Source organism: Macaca thibetana, chromosome 4, assembly GCF_024542745.1.
Source record: "Macaca thibetana thibetana isolate TM-01 chromosome 4, ASM2454274v1, whole genome shotgun sequence".
Classification (NCBI taxonomy): domain Eukaryota; kingdom Metazoa; phylum Chordata; class Mammalia; order Primates; family Cercopithecidae; genus Macaca; species Macaca thibetana.
Window position 1 is genome coordinate 155,694,768 of NC_065581.1, and position 20,829 is coordinate 155,715,596.

The following is a 20,829-nucleotide window of genomic DNA, read 5'->3' on the forward strand; positions in this document are numbered from 1 at the left end:
AAAGGGAAACCTCAGAGAAGGAACATGTGTGGTTTGAGCTAGTTTTAATAAAAATACAGTAAAAATGTAAGAGCCAGGTTGCTAATTACACCTCCGGTTCAAAATCGGGGAGGCTATAGATGGCATGTTGGGAATTTGGAAATGGGCAGAAAAATAAATAATAAGTAATTAGGTATTGGCGAAGAGAGAGAAAATGCTGAAATAAATGGATGGAAGTAGGTGGGGAGTGGATTTGGATGGGGCTTGTAGACCATATTAAGAAGCTTGGACTTTATCCAGAGGGCATGTGGGAGCCACATGGATTCTAAGCCCAGGAGTAACTCTAGTCTCTGGATCTCATATGTACTTGGAGAGATCCTCTGTACTACTGCATATTAAAGGGAACAACACTGCAGCTGAGACCAGTTAGAAACAGTCTATTGAACAAAGACGATGAAAGTTTGAATAATAATGATCATTTTAATCATAGCGGGGGAATTAAACCAGACACTTCCTAAGCCCATTACATACTTTTGGTTATGCAATAGCAACCCTACCAAAGTGGCACTAGTGTTAACGTCTCTGTGGGGAAAAGAAAGAGAGATCAGCCTGTTACTGTGTCTATATAGAAAGTAGACATAAGAGACTCCATTTTGTTCTGTATTTGAGATGCTGTTAATCTGTGACCCTACCCCCAACCTTGTCCTTGCAAGAGACATATGCTGCTAAAAGGTTTATGGAGATGTTTGCATATGCATATCAAGGCACAGCATTTTCCTTTGAACTTATTCATGTCACAGAGATCTTTATCCAGATGTCTTACTGCTTTCTCCCTACAATGATCCTATTGTCCTGCCACTCCCTTATCTTTAAGATGGTAAAGATAATTATCAATAAATACTAAGGGAACTCAGAGACGGGTGCCGGCGTGGGTCCTCTGTATGCTGAGCGCCGGTCCCCTGGGCCCACTTTTTCTTACTCTATACTTTGTCTCTGTGTCTCATTTCTTAAGTCTCTCGTTCTACCTAACAAGAAACGCCCACAGGTGTGGAGGGGCACGCCACCCCTTCACGTCTCCATTTTACAGGTAAGGTAAAGAAATTGTGAGGGTAAGTAATTTGCCCAAGATCTCTCAGAACCCAGGTTTCTCTGACTGCAGTGCTCTCTTCATTCCCTTAGACTAAGCCATCCGGAGTGGGGAGGAAAAGGAGGCAGATGTGAAAAACATTTAGGAGGTAAGTAACAGTTATTATTATTAGCACTAGATAATGATGATGGTGATGATGATGACAATGATGATGACGGTAAGGGGGATTTCATGCCTTTATACATTCAAGAACTTAACACCAGATTCAGTGTCGGAGAAAAGAGAAAATTGATTAAGGTATCGGCGTTGAGCTAACAGTTTAATACGATATAAAACTTCCCAAAGGGAGGGGTCACAACGCCTCTCCTGTCCATTGCCCCCAATCCACCGCAAAAGTCGCTCCTGTCTGGGCTCCACCGCAGTGCCACACGCAGGACCTCGGGCGCCGACACCGCCCCGCCCTTGGCCGCGCCCCGCCCAGGCCACTGTCCCTCTTCCGAAGCCGCGCCCCCGCCTCGCCCCTCCACGCCCTGCTCCGGCCCCGGCCCCCAAGCCCGGGGCGAGGCCCGGGGCCTGCCGTCTCGCTCCCCGCCCCGCCGCCCCCCGGGACCCACGACCCGGGGCCTGCACTCTCGCCCCGCCTAACCCCTCCCCGCCCCTTCCACGCCCCAACCCTCGAACTGCCGCCGCGCCGCGCGCGCCCCGCCCCGCCCCGCCCCGCCCCGCCCCGCCCCGCCGCTCTCGTGGCCCCCACCTCCAGGGGCGCCTCTGCGGGCCACGTGGTCCGGCGTCCGTGCGCAAGCGGCTCTTGCCGCCGCGCTTCCGGGTTGGCTGTGGCTGTGGCTGCGGCGGCAGCGCAGGGGCAGAAACCGGTGCGGCGCACAAGCCCCAGAGGCGGGCGGGGCGGAGTGGAGGGCCGGCGGGGCCCTGCGCGGGTCTCCCGCCAGGCCGCCGGGTGAGCTGGCAGCGACCCGGACACCACCGGGTGCCCCTGAGAGGTAGGTCTACGGCACCGACTCCTCCCCCGCCGTCTGCTCCCCAGTCGGGCCCGCGGGGCCTGGGCGGGGAGTTGGGGGTCTTTCCACGCCTCCTCCCCCTGCTCGGGCCTCCGGGGGCTCCGCGCCGCGCCCAGTTTGTGTGGTGGCCCCACGCAGCTTACGTTATTAGTATTTTATTGCAGCTACCTCACATTCGCTTTGCACATGCACATTTCTTCACTCTTCACATTGGTTCCCACACACTAAATGGCTAATAATCTGGGAGATGGAGGCAGCTTCGATCTCCTTGAGATAGTTGTGCAACCATAGAAAGTTCGTGCTGTGGAGGATTTTGGAGATGGTTGATCCCATTCCTTCATTTTAGAGAAGATAGACCCTGAACCGTTCCATGAATACTGGAGAGTCACTCAGCTAGGTAATGTGCGGCAGGAGGCTGAGGGAGAGAGCTGCTTGAACCCGGGAGGCGGAGGTTGCAGTGAGCCGAGATTGCGCCACTGCACTCCAACCTGGGCGACAGAGTGAGACATCGTCTCAAAAAAAGAAAAGAAAAGAACCCCGAGCTAAGTTTTTTTGGTTTTTGTTTTTTGAGGTGGGTGGTCTTGTTCTGTCGCCTAGGCTGGAGTGCAGTGGCACGATCACGGCTCACTGCAGCCTCGAACTCCCAGGCTCAGGTGATGCTACTGCCTCAGCCTCCCGAGTAGCTGGGACCACAGGCGGGCACCCCCACGCCAGGCTAATTTTTGTATTTTTTGTGTAGATGGATTCTTGCTATGTTGCCCAGGCTGGTCTCAAGTGATCCACCCGCTTCGGCCTCCCAAAGTGCTGAGATTACAGGCCTGAGTCACTGTGCCCGAGCCCAGAGCTAAGTATGTAGACAGACAATTAAAAATGGTAATGGTAAAATTCAGTTAATGATGTGAAGTGAATAGGAAGTTCATGTGGGCTGGCATTAACCTTTTAGACAGTGCTTCCTCCTTTTTAAACCTTGTTTTCTTATTTCAGATTTAACCCTTCGTGGCTTCTGAAGAAAATGGCAGAAACATCGCCAGAGCCTTCTGGGCAGCTTGTTGTACACTCGGACGCTCACAGTGACACTGTCCTGGCCAGTTTTGAGGATCAGAGGAAGAAAGGCTTCCTCTGTGACATTACTTTAATCGTGGAGAATGTCCATTTCCGGGCCCACAAAGCCTTACTTGCTGCCAGTAGTGAATACTTCTCAATGATGTTCGCAGAAGAGGGGGAAATCGGCCAGTCCATTTATATGCTGGAAGGCATGGTTGCCGACACCTTTGGTATCCTGCTGGAATTTATCTACACAGGTTATCTCCATGCCAGTGAGAAAAGTACAGAACAAATCCTGGCTACTGCTCAGTTCTTAAAAGTCTATGACCTGGTAAAGGCTTACACAGACTTCCAAAATAATCATAGCTCCCCAAAGCCAACAACTTTGAACACTGCTGGTGCCCCAGTGGTTGTTATCTCTAATAAGAAAAACGATCCTCCAAAGCGGAAACGGGGAAGACCAAAAAAAGTCAATACATTGCAGGAGGAGAAGTCAGAACTGGCTGCAGAGGAAGAAATACAGTTAAGAGTGAACAATTCAGTTCAGAATAGACAAAACTTCGTGGTTAAAGGAGACAGTAGTGTACTGAATAAGCAGATTGCAGCGAAAGAAAAGGAAGAATCGGAGCCTACTTGTGAGCCAAGTAGAGAGGAGGAAATGCCAGTTGAAAAAGATGAGAACTATGATCCCAAGACCCAGGATGGCCCGGCAAGCCAGAGTCGGTACAGCAAGCGGAGGATTTGGAGATCCGTCAAACTTAAAGATTACAAACTTGTTGGGGATCAAGAGGACCGTGGTTCAGCCAAGAGGATCTGTGGAAGGAGAAAGCGCCCTGGAGGCCCTGAGGCCCGTTGTAAAGACTGTGGCAAGGTCTTTAAGTACAATCACTTTTTAGCAATCCACCAGAGGAGCCACACAGGTAATGATGCTTTCAAAGCTGATTGCAGTGTGTTTCAGAATTGAGAGTAGGGATGATAATAACAGCTTTCATTTACTGTGCAACTTCTGTATGATGGGCATTGTAATAAAGCCTTTATACATGTTATTGCACTTAATTTTCTCCACAATCCTGCAAGGTAGGTAATATCCTCATTGTACATTGTATGATTAAAATCGTATTTACTCATATGTAAGAGAGGGTTGCTAAAGTGCATAGTTTACAGAGGAAGCAACCAAGTTCTGGGGAGCCTAAATAGCTTGCCAGAGTCGCCCATGAGTGACAGAGCTGGGATTGAACCCAGGTAGCCTGGTTCAAGAACCCCTCTCATTTGTAGTTGTTGAATGAAGCCTTTAATGTCTGCTTATCAAAATCTAGCCCAGTGTACTCTGCTTTCTGATTCTTGAACATTCTTCATCTTGACCAAACCGTGCTTTTGTCCAAGTCTGTGTGGACCACTTTCTAACTCAGCTATCTGACTTTAAATACCTTCTTGTTTTTGGTCCCTCTAGCCCAGCGCTGACCAATGGGGACCCTTCTGTGATGATGGAAATGTTCCTACATCTGCGCTGCCCAATATGGTGGCCAGTAACCACATGTGGTTTTTGAGCACTGAACTGTGGCTAGCGTGACTGAGAAACTGAATTTTTAATTTTATTTTAATTCATTTAAATTTGAATAACCACATGTGGCTAGTGGCTACCATATTGGACACTACAGTCCTAGCGAGAAATCTCTTCCTTCTTTGAGCCCTTTCTGGTGCTTAAAACCCACTCTGCTTTGGGTCAGATTGTTGTTACCACTTGTACATCCCTCAACTTAATTGTAAGCTGAAGTATAGGGACTGGTGCTTAAGTCTTCTCCTGTGATCCAGCAGCATCTGGTGCTGTGGTTCTCAGCCTGCAAATTAGAATCACTTAGGGAGCTTCTAAAACTACCAGTGCCTAAGCCTCAACCCCAGAGCTTCTGATTAATCTGGAACCTTGGTGCTTTTAAAAGCTCCCTAAAGACTTTAGCTACAGATAGGTTGAAGACCTTGAATTCTGGTACTTTGAAAAAAGTAGATACTTGAGAAATATTTATTGAACTGTAATGGGTTATATATTGACTTTTTTTTTTGAGATGGATTCTCGCTCTGTCGCCCAGGCTAGGGTGCAGTGGCGCGATCTAGCTCACCACAACCTCCGCCTCCCGAGTTCAAGCCATTCTCCTGCCTCAGCCTCCTGAGTATCTGGGATTACAGGCACACGCCACCACACCCAGCTAATTTTTTGTATTTTTAGTAGAGATGGGGTTTCACCATGTTGGTCAGGCTGGTCTCGAACTCCTGACCTCATGATCTGCCAGCCTTGGCCTCCCAGAGTACTGGGATTACAGGCGTGCGCCACTGTGCCCAGCTGGCTGTTTTTATCAAAGATTTATATGGACATAGTTTGGAGTTAAATCATTATGCAAGACTTAAGAAAAAGCATGTAGGATCGATCTTCCCTTATGTCCCCAGTACAGACAGTCCACGACTCATAGTGGTTCAATTTTTCAACTTTACAATGGTGTGAAAGCAGTACACATTCAACAGAAACTGTACTTTGAATTCTGAGTTTTGATCTTTTCCTGGTCTAGTAATATTCAGTATGATCCTCTCATGCCATGCTGGGCCACACAGTCACCTGGGTAAGTGACCAGTACTCTGCATTTGGGGCATTCATACAGTACTCTGTATTAAGTGCATTTTTTCTTATGATATTTTCAGTATGATGGGTTTGTTGAGATGTAGTCCTGTCATAATTCAGGCAGCACCTGTATTCTGAATTTTGCAGCCCATCACTTTAGTATGGATCTGTTTTCTTCCATCTGGGTAGATACCAGGTAGATTCATAAGGTTTGGAAACTGTCTTTCAGTTCCGGAAAATCTTGAGTTATTTCATAGATGATTTCCCCGCTGTGTTTCCTCTGTTCTAACTTTATTTTCTCTTATATTTTCCATCATTTTTGGCCCTTCCTTCTGGGGGATTTCCACTTTGTTTTTCAGCCCTTTGAGGTTTTCTGTTTCAACTCTTATTTTTTTTCCCCCTTTAGGAGCTTTTTGTTTTTTAAATGTTTTAATGTGAATGATCTTTTTTTTTTTTTTTTTTTTTGAGACGGAGTCTCGCTCTGTCGCCCAGGCTGGAGTGCAGTGGCCAGATCTCAGCTCACTGCAAGCTCCGCCTCCCGGGTTCACACCGTTCTCCTGCCTCAGCCTCCCGAGTAGCTGGGACTACAGGCGCCCGCCACCACGCCCGGCTAGTTTTTTGTTTTTTTAGTAGAGACGGGGTTTCACCGTGTTAGCCAGGATGGTCTCGATCTCCTGACCTCGTGATCCGCCCGTCTCGGCCTCCCAAAGTGCTGGGATCACAGGCCTGAGCCACCGCGCCCGGCCGTGAATGATCTTTTTATTTCACAATGTAATATCTTACTTCTGTGAGCATGTTAATGATAACAACATTTTCCTCACTGGAGGCAAGTTGCTTTTTTTTTTCCTTCTTGCTTGTTTATCTGTCACTACTACAAAAGGCTTTCCTTGAGTGCCTGGTGGTTGTTTAAAAATCATATTTAATCATATGTAAGAGTGGGTTGCTAAAAGCTACTGGCAATGCTGTGTGTGTGGCGAGAGCCTGTATTTTATTTATTTCTTACTCTGTTGCCCAGGCTGGAGTGCAATGGCGTGATCTCTGATCAGCGCAGCAACCTCTGCCTCCCGAGTTCGAGTGGTTCTCCTGCCTCAGCCTCCCAGGTAGCTGGGATTACAGGCAGCACCGCCGTGCCTGGCTAATTTTTTTGTACGAGAGAGCCTATAAAACTGTGACCTTGTTCCCAAATCACACTGAGGGTCAGGCTGCTATTCCTCGTGGCCAGTGACGAGATGCAGATGAACTGGGGAGGATGAGAGGTTTCTTTCTGTAACCGGTTACAGAGAGAAGGCCTGGAAGTTACCGCCAGACCAACTCAAAACTGCAGGTTTTCAGCGCTTATATACCTCCCGAGCTGTATGTCTACATGTAAGTGTGCGTTCCTCTAAAGACACAGGTGACTAACTTCCTTTAATCTATAACTAAGGTCTGCGTCCCAAAGACCTTCTTCTGGGGCCTCAGTAAGTTTACTTAATCGAAGTGGGTCTAGGTGCTGGGGTGATTACCCTTATCTTCCGCTAAATCAAGGAAGTTTGGGGAGTTCCTTCAGATCCCCAATAAAACTTGTTTAATCCTAAATGGGTCCCGTTAAGAATTCCTTTGTTATTTTGTCATGCTTTAAGGCCTAGGAGAAGCCTGGGCAAAACTCTTGGTAGGCTTTTGTTACATTCCAGCCTTCCTTTAAAGGCACTGGCTTTTACTATTTAACTTATCCACTCAGTCAGTACTGAAACAGTTGTTATGCAGGCCTGTCATAACCTCACTGGAGGTGGTGTGGCTGTGCCCCATGTCCTTGCTGGTGCCAGGCTTCCACATCTTTGCTTTCTCACCTTGGACCATCACGTTCCAGTGGAAGACGCTTCTACTCTCCCACTTGGAGGCACTAGGCCTGGCTGCCCGCCTGTGGCTAGGGCAGGAGAGGGAAGAAGGAGTGGGGGAGTCTCATCATCCCAGATGGAAATGTTGACTTACTCTCCCTGTGGTAATTCCAACTCAACTGTGCCTAGAAACCCCTAATCCAGAGACCCCTTTTTCTTAACCTTCCTCAGAGAACACTCCATCCTCTTTTGGGGAGAGGGACAGTCTCCAGGCTGTGTAAAATGGAAGATTTGATCAGGGGTCTGAGTACCTTTGAAACAGACTTTCATTTACCCTCCCTCACCCCTGTTTCTAGAGATAGCAGGTGCCACCAATTCCTGAGCCTTTTGGAGATGGTGTCTTAAAAATTAGGTTGTATTGGGCTGGGTGTGGTAGCTCATGCCTATAATCCTAGCAATTAGGGAGGCAGAGGCAGGAAGATTGCTTGAGCCCAGGAGTTGGAGACCTGCCTGGGCAACATAGTGAGATCTCATCTCTAAAAAAAAATTAAAGTTACAATTAAAAAATCAGCTGGGTGTGGTGGTGGCACATGCCTGTATCCCAGCTACTCAGGAGGCTGAGGTGGGAGAATCATTTGTTGCCAGGAGGCTGAGGCTATAGTGAGCTATGGTAATGCCACTGCACTCCAGCCTGGATGATAGAGTGAGACCCTGTTACCAAAACATACATATATAGAGAGTTTATATTAGTGCTCCCCACGGCTGGCTTCAGATTCATCTGTTCCAGCTTCCAAAATTTTATTGCTGATGTCTCGTGTCCATTGTTGGCCTTTTGGATGTGTGCCTTCTAAGAAAAATCCTTTATGATTTTAATTGGGGAGAGACAAAAATGTGTGGATTCTTTCTTACGCCATGCTTCTGGGGCTCTTCTTCCAGGGGAGCGACCTTTCAAATGTAATGAGTGTGGAAAAGGCTTTGCCCAGAAGCACTCGCTACAGGTCCACACCAGGATGCACACAGGCGAGCGACCGTACACCTGCACCGTGTGCAGCAAGGCTCTGACCACCAAGCACTCACTGCTGGAGCACATGAGCCTGCACTCAGGTAATGGGACTTGCCCAGAGGGCCAGCTGTCACCAGATTCCCATTCCCCAGGGTGGGCATTACCAACACCTAAACGGTGTTTTCTCAGCCCAGTATCATTTCCAACGTGGGGTTATTGAAAGACAGGAGTTTGCATCTGTCTGAGTGCAGTTTAGAGTTCTGCACTGATCCTTAAACTAGAGCTTATAAACTGGCTGCTGGGAGTTTGGTGTGCAAGCATGTTTTATGAAACTACAAAGTTTAGAATTATTTTACTTTGAACGCCTTTGGGGGAAACTTAAATTCTCCAGTTCTACCCCAGTCTCCACTACTCCCTATTGCCTTACATACCTTTGCACATTTATGTTTCTGTGGTAGATTGAAGGCTTCTGGGTTTGTAAACAGGTCACTTGTATCATTTGTAGAAAATGGGGACCTGGACCCACTGTAGTATTTACCTTATTAGTGAGCATTCCAGATCTTTATAGTTTTTTGCAAGTTTTAGTGTTTTGGTTTTTTTGGCAGGACAGAAGTCTTTTACCTGTGATCAATGTGGAAAATATTTCAGCCAGAACAGACAACTAAAGAGCCATTACCGAGTTCATACAGGTACGGTAAAGTGAGAACATTTAGATTGGGGGGAGAGAAATGCAAATAAAAATTGTTTCTGAAACGTTAGGTTCGTATTGTAGGTGATAAATGGGTATTTAGGGAAAAGTGCCTTGAGAGTCTAAATTACATGTTTTTATGTTATTGTCTGCCACCATGTGAATTATGTTTTATTTGTATACTACAGTTTTGATGCCACACACAGAAACCCTACAGAATTGGCATCTTTCAGAAGTGCCACTTGCCCAAGGGAGCTTCAGTGAATGGTTGTTAGTGGTGCCTAGGCACAGACATCATCACCCTGCGGCTGTCAGCCCAGGCTTTCTCTCCCCTGGTTCTACCTGTTGTCCTTCTTTCTGTTGTCCTTTCTCCTGCCAACTGATAAGAAATGAATGTGGGTTGCAAGTGTCATTTGAGGTCATTTGTGGCCTCAGTCACACCAATACTTTGAGGAGAAAAGGAGAGACTACATTTAGAATTGGAAGGATCCTATCTCTTTCGGAGGAGGCAGTGAGTTGAGGTGCTTAGGAAAATATTAACTGTTACCAAATTAATGAAAAAATTTTCGTTGTTAAAGTACTATATTTAAAGTGATTATTTTTCAGGGAAGTGCTTTAACACAAATCACTGAAGAAAATGCAGGGAGAGCATATATGCACTGACACTTTTTTTATTGTTGCGACAAGGACACTCATTACCGGAATGCAAAGACTGCCATCGCAAATTCATGGATGTGTCTCAGCTGAAGAAACATCTGCGAACACACACAGGTAAAACTCCACCTCGTCTGTTCCCCCGGTACACGGGAGGTTTGCAGGAGAGTGAAGAATGAAGTACTTTCTGTGAGTGCCCTGCCCAGCCTGTGTTTGGAAACGTTTATTATAAATTGGATGGGAGTTGTGGAAGAAGATAAGTTAAACGTTGAAGGCAGAATGTTGTCAGCACTGTCTTTGGGGAAATCACATCTCTTGTAGATGAGCAAAACGGAGATCACTCACTGAGCGCTATTCCTATGTCACAATTCATTTAATACCACAGAATAGTGAGACTGAGTCTGCTTCTGTGCTTCACTCTTAATTTACTTCAGCATTGAAGATGATATCAAGACTTTTTTTTTTTTTTTAGATAAGGGCTCACACTGTCATCCGGGCTAGAGTGCAGTGGCATGATCACAGCTTACCACAGCCTCGACCTCCTGGGCTGAGGTGATCCTCCCACCTCAGCCTTCTGAGTAGATGGGACCACAGGTGCACACCACCACACCTACCTAATTTTTTACTTTTTAGTTTTTTGTAGAGATGGATCCCACTATGTTGCCCAGACAGGTCTTGAGCTCCTGAGCTCAAGCAGTCCTCCTGTCTGAGCCTCCCAAAATGCTGAGATGATAAGCATGAGCCACCATGCCCAGCAAGATAATTTTTTTTTTTTTGAGACAGTCTTGCTCTGTTGCCAGGCTGGAGTGCAGTGGCGCCATCTTGGGTCACTGCAACCTCCGCCTCCCGGGTTCAAGTGATTCTCCTGCCTCAGCCTCCCTAGTACCTGGGACTATAGGTGCGCGCCACCACGCCCAGCTGATTTTTTTTTGTATTTTTAGTAGAGACGGGGTTTCACCATGTTGGCCAGGATGGTCTCGATCTCTTGACCTTGTGATCCGCCCGCCTTGGTCTCCCAGAGTGCTGGGATTACAGGCGTGAGCCACCACGCCCGCCCCAAGATAATTTTTTTAGAAAAGATAGCCAAATGTAACAGACACAAATGTAGCATAGACACTGAGAATTTTTCCACTTTCTCCCCTAAAACCAACACTTAAGCTTAAGCAGCACCGCCTCCAGAAAAATCAGTTTCAGAGATGACGAGGAGGCAGCATTGATTAGGGCAGGTCAGTTTTTTTATGTAAGATCAGAAAATTGGATCTTTTATACCTTTTGGCAAAGAACATATGTTAAAAATAAGTCTATCAGATTTTCTAAGAAAAACTTGCCATTACAGGTTATTTAATAATTCTGTTGTCTACTGGAATTATCTAAATAGCAAATTGATTTATGGTGCTTTGGACTTTTTTTTTTTTTTTTTTTTTTTTTTTAGAGTCACTGTCTCACTCTCTTGCCCAGGCTGTAGTGCAATGGTGCGATCTCAGCTCACTGTAACCTCTGCCTGCCGGGTTCAAGCAATTCTCTTGCCTCAGCCTCCCGAGTAGCTGGGACTACAGATGTGCACCACCACGTTTAACTAATTTTTGTTTTTTTTAGTATAGACAGGGTTTTGGCATGTTGGCCAGGCTGGTCTCACCCGAACTCCTGGCCTCCAGTGATCCACCCTCCCAGCCTCCCAAAGCGCTGGGATTACAGACGTGAGCCACTGTGCCTGGCCTGGACGTTGTTATTTAAATACAAGTTTTTCTTCTTAAATTCAATAAACACTTCATAGGATATGGATTTTAACACATTTACTGAGCACTTACTGGGAACCAGACACTGTTTTAGGCTTTGAGGATACAGCAGTGAATGAGATGGACAGGCCCCTGCCTTAAGGGGCCGACATTCAATAGGGAAGACAGAGTACAAACAAGTGTATAACACATTAGGTGTTGTGAGTGCGTTGAGTAATAAAATGCAAGGTAAGGGGGCAAAGTGTGGGAAGGAGAGCTGCCCTTTCATGTGCAGACTGGTTTGGGAAGGTCTCACAGATGAGGTGGCGTCTTGGACGGAGATGAGAATGCAGTGGGGGAGTGAGCCAGCCAGCCATTGAGGATGCCCAGGAGAGAGCATTCTAGGCAGGGGGAGCCCTGGGCACAGGGCCCTTGGGCAGGAATGTTTTTGCCATGCTGGAGACATGCCGGGAGGAGCACCGAGGCGACCCGAGAGCTGGGAGTAGGAAGTCCTAGTGTAGGTGGATGTTCTCAGTTTAGCTGCATGCCTTTTAACCACCTGGGGAGGTTTTAAAAAAGCCTTGTCCCAACCTCCAAGATTCTGACTGACTTCACCTGGGTAGAGCCTGGGACTTGGTGTTTTTCAAAGTACCCCTCAACAATTGTAGAGTACACTCGGGCTGAAGTACTTTGAAGACCACAATAAAGACTGGATTTTATTCTGAGGGAGGTGGCTTTACTGAGATAAGTGACGTGGCATGCCTTAGGGTTATAATAGGGTCACTCTAGCCGCCCTGTGGGGGGCGGGGGGCGAGGCCAGGGTGGAGGCAGAGAGACCCATTAGGAGGCTGTGCGGTAGTTGGGCTTGGAACAGCACGGTAGCAGCAGAGGTGGTGTCAAGTGGTCCAGTTCTGGATGTATTCCAAGGAAGAATCCATGTGATTCGCTCCTGATTGGATGTGGGAGTTGAAAGAGGAGGCAAAAGCCACTGGAAGGAGGAAAAACTGGGGAAGACTAAGAAGAACAGATCAGGAGTTACACGGTGGACTGGTTGGTGTCTATTTGACATCCATATGCAGGTGTGGGGTAGATCATTAGATTTCCAGGTCTGGAGAGTTCAGGGAAGAGATGCAGCCAGAGCTCTGGATTTCCACATGTACACATGTGCCTGCAAATAGTATGTGGTGCTGTGCTGAGCTCCCTAGGGAGACAGCGATGGTGGAGGATAGTGGAGCTGGCTTGGTCATGCTGAGCAGTGCCAGAGGAGACACTTCCCCTTGGTTTTGTTGTCTGAGTGTAAGGGAGAGTGAGGTTTCTGGTCTTTGTGAGCAGCAGTAGGACTTGAAGTGGGGATGAAAAGGAACAGAAGACCTCCCCACTGTAATTCCAGCAAACTCTTCTCAGCCTGTCAACTTTGAGAAGCAGAACAGAAAGTGGAAGATGTGTGATGAGTTAAAAAGGAGATAGATGGGCCTCTGTAAAGTGGTTTGCATGACTTAGAAATATGAAAATAGATTGAACCTATCAAAAAATTGGGGCTCTTCAACAGCAGCTATGACCCATCTGTTTCTACATCAGTGTGGGGAATCTGCTTCAATGTTGGTGAAGGGCATTGGTGTGCCATTTCCCTGCTCCCTGGGCATTGAGCGCAGCCAGGGTGAGAAGTGCCAGTCCTGCCCTCAGGGCCATGCTCAGTTGGAAACCGAGACTTCATCTCAGAGATGAACCGTCATTCATCTCTTAGATGTTTAGGCACACACTGTCTCTGGGTTAGATGTCCTGCACCAAGCACTGGAGAAGTCAAGGGCAAATTAGAGATGTTCTCTTTCCTGGGAGAGCATCCCCAGTGAGGGGAGATGGACACATTTTGACTAGAGGCAGAGTATCAGGCAGATAAGCAGTACATGCCGGATCACCACATCTCAGGCCCTCCTGCTCACATCTTGTCCTCGTAGCTGGCGCTGGTCAGGTTTACAGGGACCCAGTCAAGCCAAGTGAGTTCACAAGACTGATAAACCAGAGAATATGTCAACTCAACAAAGGGATTACACCTTTCTGTTGCCCACAGCACCTCCTTCCTCACATTAGTGTACCCGAAAGCCAAGTTAGTGATCAGAAGATTGCATGGTGAGCTGGGATCAAGTCAAGGGAATTAGCCCAGGCCACAGAGAAGCCTGGTGAGTGACCTCTGACCCCACAGCACAGTCCCACCCCACCAGTGTCCCTGTTCCTGGATGGTGTTCCGTAAACACTGATTCTGCTCTGAGGGCTCCTACTCACAGGTAGATGGCCCTGCCTGGGAACACATGATAAAGTTCAGTAAGTCACAGTTCTATTCACAGCCTCATTGTGGCTTGAAGTTGAAGCTTCCCAAATCTCCTCAACTGTGTGTTGAGACCATCCATCAATGTTGAGACCTGGGGGTCTTCCCATATTCCTGAGACCTGGGGGCTCCTCACCATAACATACCCTTACAGAGTCTACATGCCATCTATTATGAAACAGTATGGCGTGGTCAGAGCCAAAGCAGAGATGTGACCACAGGACGGGAAACGGCAAAGACCACATAAGAATGCCAAGTACACAGGTGTCGAACCATGCTATCCACAGTTATGGACGTGTGTCCCTTTTTTGCCAAGATTGTCAAGTACTTGAGGAAATGCACATCTTTATTTATTGTTGGTGGGAATATAATTTGGGAACCCTCTGGAAGGAAGTTTTGCAATCCTTACCAAAACATAAACCACACAATTGTGAAAAGATGTTTGCCTAAGGATATTCATCATAAGCAGCATTGTTTATAACTTAACAAGCTTAACAGCCACCTAAATGTCCCCGGAGGGGATTAGGTAGGTAAATTTGGGGCAGTATACACAATGGTACACAGCACAGGCTTTTAAAATGGCGGTGTGGCTTTACTGATGTGACAAATGACATGCACTGGATGACCTCACAGAGTAAGACCGCAAATAAATAGATTTGTCTGTAAAGATATTCGCCATTGTTAACTGGTTATCTCAAGAGATGAGAATAATGGGGAAGTTTTAATATTCTTTGTATTTTGAATATTTGGTTCTTTTACAATGAACACAGTAATTTTTAAAGAAAAACAAAGCTGTGGTCCACAGTGGGAGGCAGGATGCTGAGGGGTCTAGACAGAGGGAACTGGACTGCCAGGTGAACGTGACAGCTGAGGGAATGGCAGGTGTCACTGTGATTGTTGTGCCTGGCTGGGCAGGGGCTGGGTGGTGTTGTCATTAACCAAGAGAGTTATTCTGGGTTTCAGCAGGTGGGGGTGGGAAATCCAGCTGTGATGCCAATAAGCAGTGAGTCATCAATACTGTCTGGAGTGGGGTCCAGGATTTAAGTCATTGGGGAAGTGTAGGGCTGGGATCGGTGAAGTAACTGCTGAGAAGAGGGTCTGGAAGTACACCCTGGAGCTGTTTCAGTACTTCTGTTGACGTCACCCTGTGTGGGACCTTTCGTCACACTCCTGTCTCTGCCTTTTCCTTTAATCACTATTGTCTGATCCTCTTGTAACACACGTCTTTCCGGCCCCATGCCGCAGGCCCTGTCCTAGTACCTTATCCTTCTTCTCCGTCTGCCTCCTGCCACCTCCTGGTCCAGGCCTTGTGCATAGCCTCTTAGAGGTCCTCCTGCCTCCAGCCCACCCTCCTCAGCATTCACAGGTGTATTTTCTTAGTACTTTCAGCATGTCATTCTGCTAAAAACTTCCAGAGGCTCCACAGGTCCCCTGCCCGGAATCCATAGCTCCTGGTGCCTTGGCCTCCTGGCTCCTGAGAGGGATCCTTGTCGCTCCTGGTGCACACCGTGTGGTCATTTCTGACACCAGCTTCTGCTCATACTATTTAGACTAGTACCCTGGCCCAGGCTTCTTTCCAGTCTAGCCAGATCCTGCCCACCCCGTCCAGCACCCTGTCTGCACTCAGTATTGTTGATGCCACTTGTTTTAATGTTCAGTGAAACACAGCCCTATGTTACTTAATTAGTTCGTGCATGTCCTCAAGTAGATTAGAAAAGTTTCTTTTCTGTTTCTTAGCTGTGTACTTTAATGATGATCTATCAGTGTTTGAGAACTAAACAAATTTTAAGGAATGGGCGTCTCCGTTGAAGGTGGTAGAACTGTACACGGGGGAACAGATCAGAAACCGCTAAGTGGGAAGGCCCCTGCAGATTCCCCTTGGTAGGGACATTTGCCTTCCTACTGTCCTGCTCACTCCCTCAAAGAGCTTCCACCGCAGGATGTTGCTCCTGCAAAGAATTTCCATTATTTTAAACACCCTCAAAAAACATTTGCCATCAGACTGACTTTCTGAAATATAAACTCAGCTGGAGCTAAATGGCATAGTTAACGATGTTATGGATGATTGTTGTTGTTCTGTCTCTTAAAAACCTGAAAACTGCAACAAGAATTTTACACTCACAAGCACACAGCAGGTACTCAGTCTTTGAATCTGGAGAGGGAGAAAACCAACCAAGATCAGAGAAGGCCCGCTCTGATGTAGAAAGCTATAGACAGGTTATGGCAGTGGCCCGGTTTTAATCTTTGGAGTGGTAAGAGTTCATGATGCAAAGATGCAGATTCGTGCAAGTTGTTACCGCTGTCCTCTGCCTCGATGGAGCGTGGAGAAATGTCTTGCCTGAATTTTCCAGTAGATGCTGTGAAAGGGAGCATCACTGACCATCTTCCATTTCAAATTGTACTTATCCTTTGCTGTTCTCCTGTTCTCCAGTTAAGTGTATTTTGCTGCTTGCTTTTTTCTTTTTTTTTCTTTTTTTCCAATTTAGTTTTCTTGCCTGCATTAGGATTACTTAATTTTGTTTCTGGGGAACATGAACGGTCTGTCATTGTATGGCCAGCATGCAAACACACTGAATAAGTACTTGCTGGTGTTAGTGAAGCCTGGTGGGTTCTGGAGCAGTTATAGCATCTCAGGTGTGCCACTGCCATGAAATTCATTCAGCAGGGATTTCTGAAACGGCATGCCAGGCCAGAGTCTTGGCATTGGGGTACTAGGAGCGGACGTACCACAAGTTATCTTAAAAAGGGAGAAATGGATAATAAATAATTTATACATTATATGAGGCAGCAGTAGCATTGTGGAAAAACTAAATTGGAGAATTGGACTAAAGAGTGTGTGGCAAGGTTTGTAGTGCTCTCGGTGGTGATGGAGCCTCACTGATAAAATAACATGTGAACAGAGACTTGAAGGAGATAAGGAGAGTGACCCATGCTGGGAGAGACACCCTGAGATGAGATCAGGGAAGTTTGGGGTGAGGAGTAGGGTTTTCAGGATACAGATCTATGATCGCTTGTAGGCCAAGAACTTTGGATTTTATCTTGGGGTGGGAAATCATCAGAACATTTGCAGCCCAAGCATAAAACAACCTGACTGCATCAAGGCTCACTCTGGTGGCCACATTGATAGTTTATGGCAGGGAAGCAAGAGCAGAAACGGAGACCCCATAGGAGGCAAGAGATGGTGGTGGTGTGGACCAGAGAGTAGCAGTGGAGTCAGATTCTGGATATATTTGGAAGGTTGATATAAACATCAATAATACATAACTCACCCTAGCACACAGGAGTCCTTTCAGGGTCAAGTGGGCTACCTAGCCAAGCCAAGCCATAAGGCAGGAGAGCATAGGGGCTGTAGTATCTAAGGGGAGAAAACAGGAGTAAATAGGGTGTAACTCACTTCCTTGTTGCAGTTTTCAGGTTTTTAAGAGAACCATGCCTTAGGATTTCTGTGTATGTTCTTGGCACTCGGCACACAGTGCTTAGGTTAGTTACAGAGTAGATATTTAGTGCATTATTCATTTACGCTTATGGAAGGGATTGCCTTTGTTCTGTTGATATTGTGAAACCGAAGTGTTTTTTTGATTTTGTCTTATGCTGAATGTATATTGTTAAATTTTTTTTTTTTTTTTTTTTTTTTTTTTTTTTTTTTTTTTTTTAGGTGAGAAGCCATTTACTTGTGAAATCTGTGGCAAATCTTTCACAGCAAAGAGTTCTCTTCAGACCCACATCAGAATCCATCGGTAAAGTTTTGCAGATATTTTTCTCACATGGAGGCCTCATTCAATTCTGATGTTCAGTGAGATGACATGTGTTACCTCTGTAGTTTTCTCCCAGTTGTTACTCTGGCAGAATTTTGTGTGTGTTTTATTACTTTGGCTTTGTTCAGTTTTGTTCGTTTGTTTTGAGACAGGGTCTCACTGTTGCCCAGGCTGGAGTGCAGTGGCGTGAGTGGAGTGCAGGTGGGAGTTCAGGCGATTCTCCCACCTCGGCCTCCCGAGTAGCTGGGACACCACACACAGCTAGTTTTTTGCATTTTTTGGTAGAGACTGGATTTCACCATGTTGACCAGGCTGGTCTCAGACTCCTGACCTCAAGTGATCCGCCTGCCTGGGCCTCCCAAAGTATTGGGATTACAGGTGTGAGCCACCGCGCCTGGCCTATTTTGTTTTATCTTTTCAATAATGAAATTCCTCACCTAGGTAAAAAGGAATGCTGATTCTGGCCAGTAAAAGTATACATTACTGATTTCATTAATTAAATTTTGACTGGGGCTAGGGATTGGTCCAAAGCTTAAATCTTTGATCAAAAATAAGTATTATATTTGATGTTTTCTGAATAAATGTTTTTGTTTACACAGTTATCCCGAGGTTGGACTTAGGAGTTCTTCTAAGAGCATCACAAATAATTAGAGGAAGCTTAAATTTTTTTAAATTGACATCAATCATAGATACTTATTGGGCCATTAGAGTCTAAAAATTGACTGTGAAAACTAAGACAAAACAAAAGAGAACTATATGTTTCATGTATAAATATTTACTCTCTTTTCTTATCTGAAATACATACTGTGGAATCATAAAATTTTATCATATCTAGCCGTGCCCCATCTGCCACCCTTTCTCAGGCACCACCCCCACCCTATTTTCAGATTAGAAACTGCCCATGGAAGTGAGACTTGCTCCAAGTCCTTGAGTTAGTAGCTGAACCCATGACTTGTGACTTGCAGTCTAGTTAATTTTCCACTACTCTTGATTGCTTCCCCCTAAATAATCAGGAAGTAGTAAGTAGGTATTTCCATTTTGAAAATAAAATGTTTATTTTCTCATAGAGGAGAAAAGCCATACTCGTGTGGCATTTGTGGCAAATCCTTCTCTGACTCCAGTGCCAAAAGGAGACACTGCATTCTGCACACCGGCAAGAAGCCTTTCTCGTGCCCTGAGTGTAACTTACAGTTTGCTCGCGTAGACAACTTGAAGGCTCACTTGAAAATTCATAGCAAGGAGAAGCATGTGTCAGATGCCAGCAGCATTTCTGGCAGTAGTAACACAGAAGAGGTCAGGAATATTCTTCAGCTACAGCCATATCAACTCTCTACCTCGGGAGAGCAGGAAATTCAGCTTCTTGTAACTGATTCTGTACATAACATCAATTTCATGCCCGGTCCCAGCCAGGGAATCAGCATCGTGACTGCAGAGAGTTCCCAGAACATGACTGCAGACCAGGCTGCTAATCTTACCCTGCTCACGCAGCAACCAGAGCAACTGCAGAATTTAATTCTTTCAGCTCAACAGGAGCAAACAGAACACATTCAGAGCCTCAATATGATTGAAAGCCAGATGGGGCCCTCACAGACAGAGCCAGTGCACGTGATCACTCTGTCCAAGGAAACACTGGAACATCTTCACGCCCATCAAGGGCAAACAGAGGAGCTCCATTTAGCTACAAATACTTCAGATCCAGCTCAGCACCTGCAGTTGACACAGGAGTCTGATCCGCCACCACCCACTCACCACGTGCCCCAGCCAACGCCGCTTGGCCAGGATCAGAGCTGACCTGTAAACATGTTTGACTGCTTGATCGGGCTCTTCTTATAAGCCAGCTGTGACTGGGTTTTGAACGCTTGAAGTCAGGCTCTCCATACCATCGACTTGCAGATCCTTCTGTGAGAGCTGTGATGGCTAACTGATGTTTATAATGCTCTCCATCCAGGTAGCAAGGTGTGTGTGTCTTGTCTAAGGTACTGATTTGGATTGAGCATTTTCAATATTGTTGAATGGTTTTCATTTTCATCTGTAACGTCTCCTAAAGACTCGGGTAATTTTTCTTTGGGGGCATTGATTTCAGTTTTTCTGTAAGGTTTAAATGTTCACAGCCATAGGTTGTGGTCTTGCCAACCTCCCCAGTTACGTTCTTTTATTTTCTAGGACAAAGGGAGTCATATTTTGGTTGAACTGGGCAGAATGGTTTGTTCTATTTTCTTATTTTTCTCAGGCAACGCAGTTGTTACCACAAGACAAGTCAGGGCTAAATATGACCGATCACAATGTGTGGGGAATTTGCCCTTTTAATAACTTCCAGTCCCCTAAGACAAAGTAACCCTCAACGTTTCATCTTTGTGCAGTACAGAGGGCTTATGGTGTTATACTTCAGGAAGACTCAAACTCATAAACTCAGTGTTTTAACTCAAAATTCATGTAACAAGCTAGCCAAAAGTATAGGATTTCTTTTTTTTTTTTTTTGACACGGAGTCTCGCTCTGTCGCCCAGGCTGGAGTGCAGTGGCCAGATCTCAGCTCACTGCAAGCTCCGCCTCCTGGGTTCACGCCATTCTCCTGCCTCAGCCTCCCGAGTAGCTGGGACTACAGGCGCCCGCCACCTTGCCCAGCTAGTTTTCTCTATTTTTTAGTAGAGACGGGGTTTCACCATGTTAGCCAGGATGGTCTCCATCTCCTGACCTTGTGATCTGCCCGTCTCGGCCTCCCAAAGTGCTGGGATTACAGGCTTGAGCCACCGCGCCCAGCCTAGGATTTTTTTTTAAATTCTGAATGTATCTTTTCTGAGAAACATAAATTTACATATTTTTTAACAGCAAGCTATCAAAAGTAATTAAGTTTAAAATACAAAATTGGATCAAGACATTCACCCTAAATTCTGAATTTTTGTCAGAATGAGACTTGACTTTCATGAAGGTAAAGCTGTCTTCACTATCCTGGAACATAAAATTTTTTTCAGTGTAATTTAAATCTTATATGTACTCTCCTGAATTCTAACTGATCTGAAAATGTTGATCTGTCTTGTGTCTGATAACTTTCTGGAGATGGAAGCTCATTATAATTTTTTTTTTTTTTTTTTTTTTTTTTTTTTTTTTTTTTGAGACGGAGTCTCACGCTGTTGCCCAGGCTGGA

The 20,829-nt window shown here is 46.0% G+C and overlaps 1 protein-coding gene across 1 annotated transcript; it reads left to right on the forward strand.

The window, feature by feature from the left end:
* The first annotated feature begins 1,972 nt into the window (after positions 1-1,972).
* On the forward strand, positions 1,973-19,749 carry ZBTB24 (zinc finger and BTB domain containing 24). The gene is made up of 7 exons (XM_050789120.1): positions 1,973-2,064; positions 3,067-4,046; positions 8,485-8,652; positions 9,157-9,240; positions 9,927-10,010; positions 17,587-17,668; positions 18,754-19,749. The coding sequence occupies exons 2-7, from the start codon at positions 3,095-3,097 to the stop codon at positions 19,475-19,477; spliced, it is 2,094 nt and encodes a 697-aa protein (XP_050645077.1). The 5' UTR covers positions 1,973-2,064; positions 3,067-3,094; the 3' UTR covers positions 19,478-19,749.
* Positions 19,750-20,829: the final 1,080 nt, after the last annotated feature.

Bases quoted from the DNA above. Each gene is read 5' to 3' on its own strand.
- ZBTB24 (XM_050789120.1), top strand. From the start codon at position 3,095: ATGGCAGAAACATCGCCAGAGCCTTCTGGGCAGCTTGTTGTACACTCG. The intron at 9,241-9,926 runs GTACGGTAAAGT...TGTTGCGACAAG, and splicing joins CCATTACCGAGTTCATACAG to GACACTCATTACCGGAATGC. The intron at 17,669-18,753 runs GTAAAGTTTTGC...ATTTTCTCATAG, and splicing joins ACCCACATCAGAATCCATCG to AGGAGAAAAGCCATACTCGT.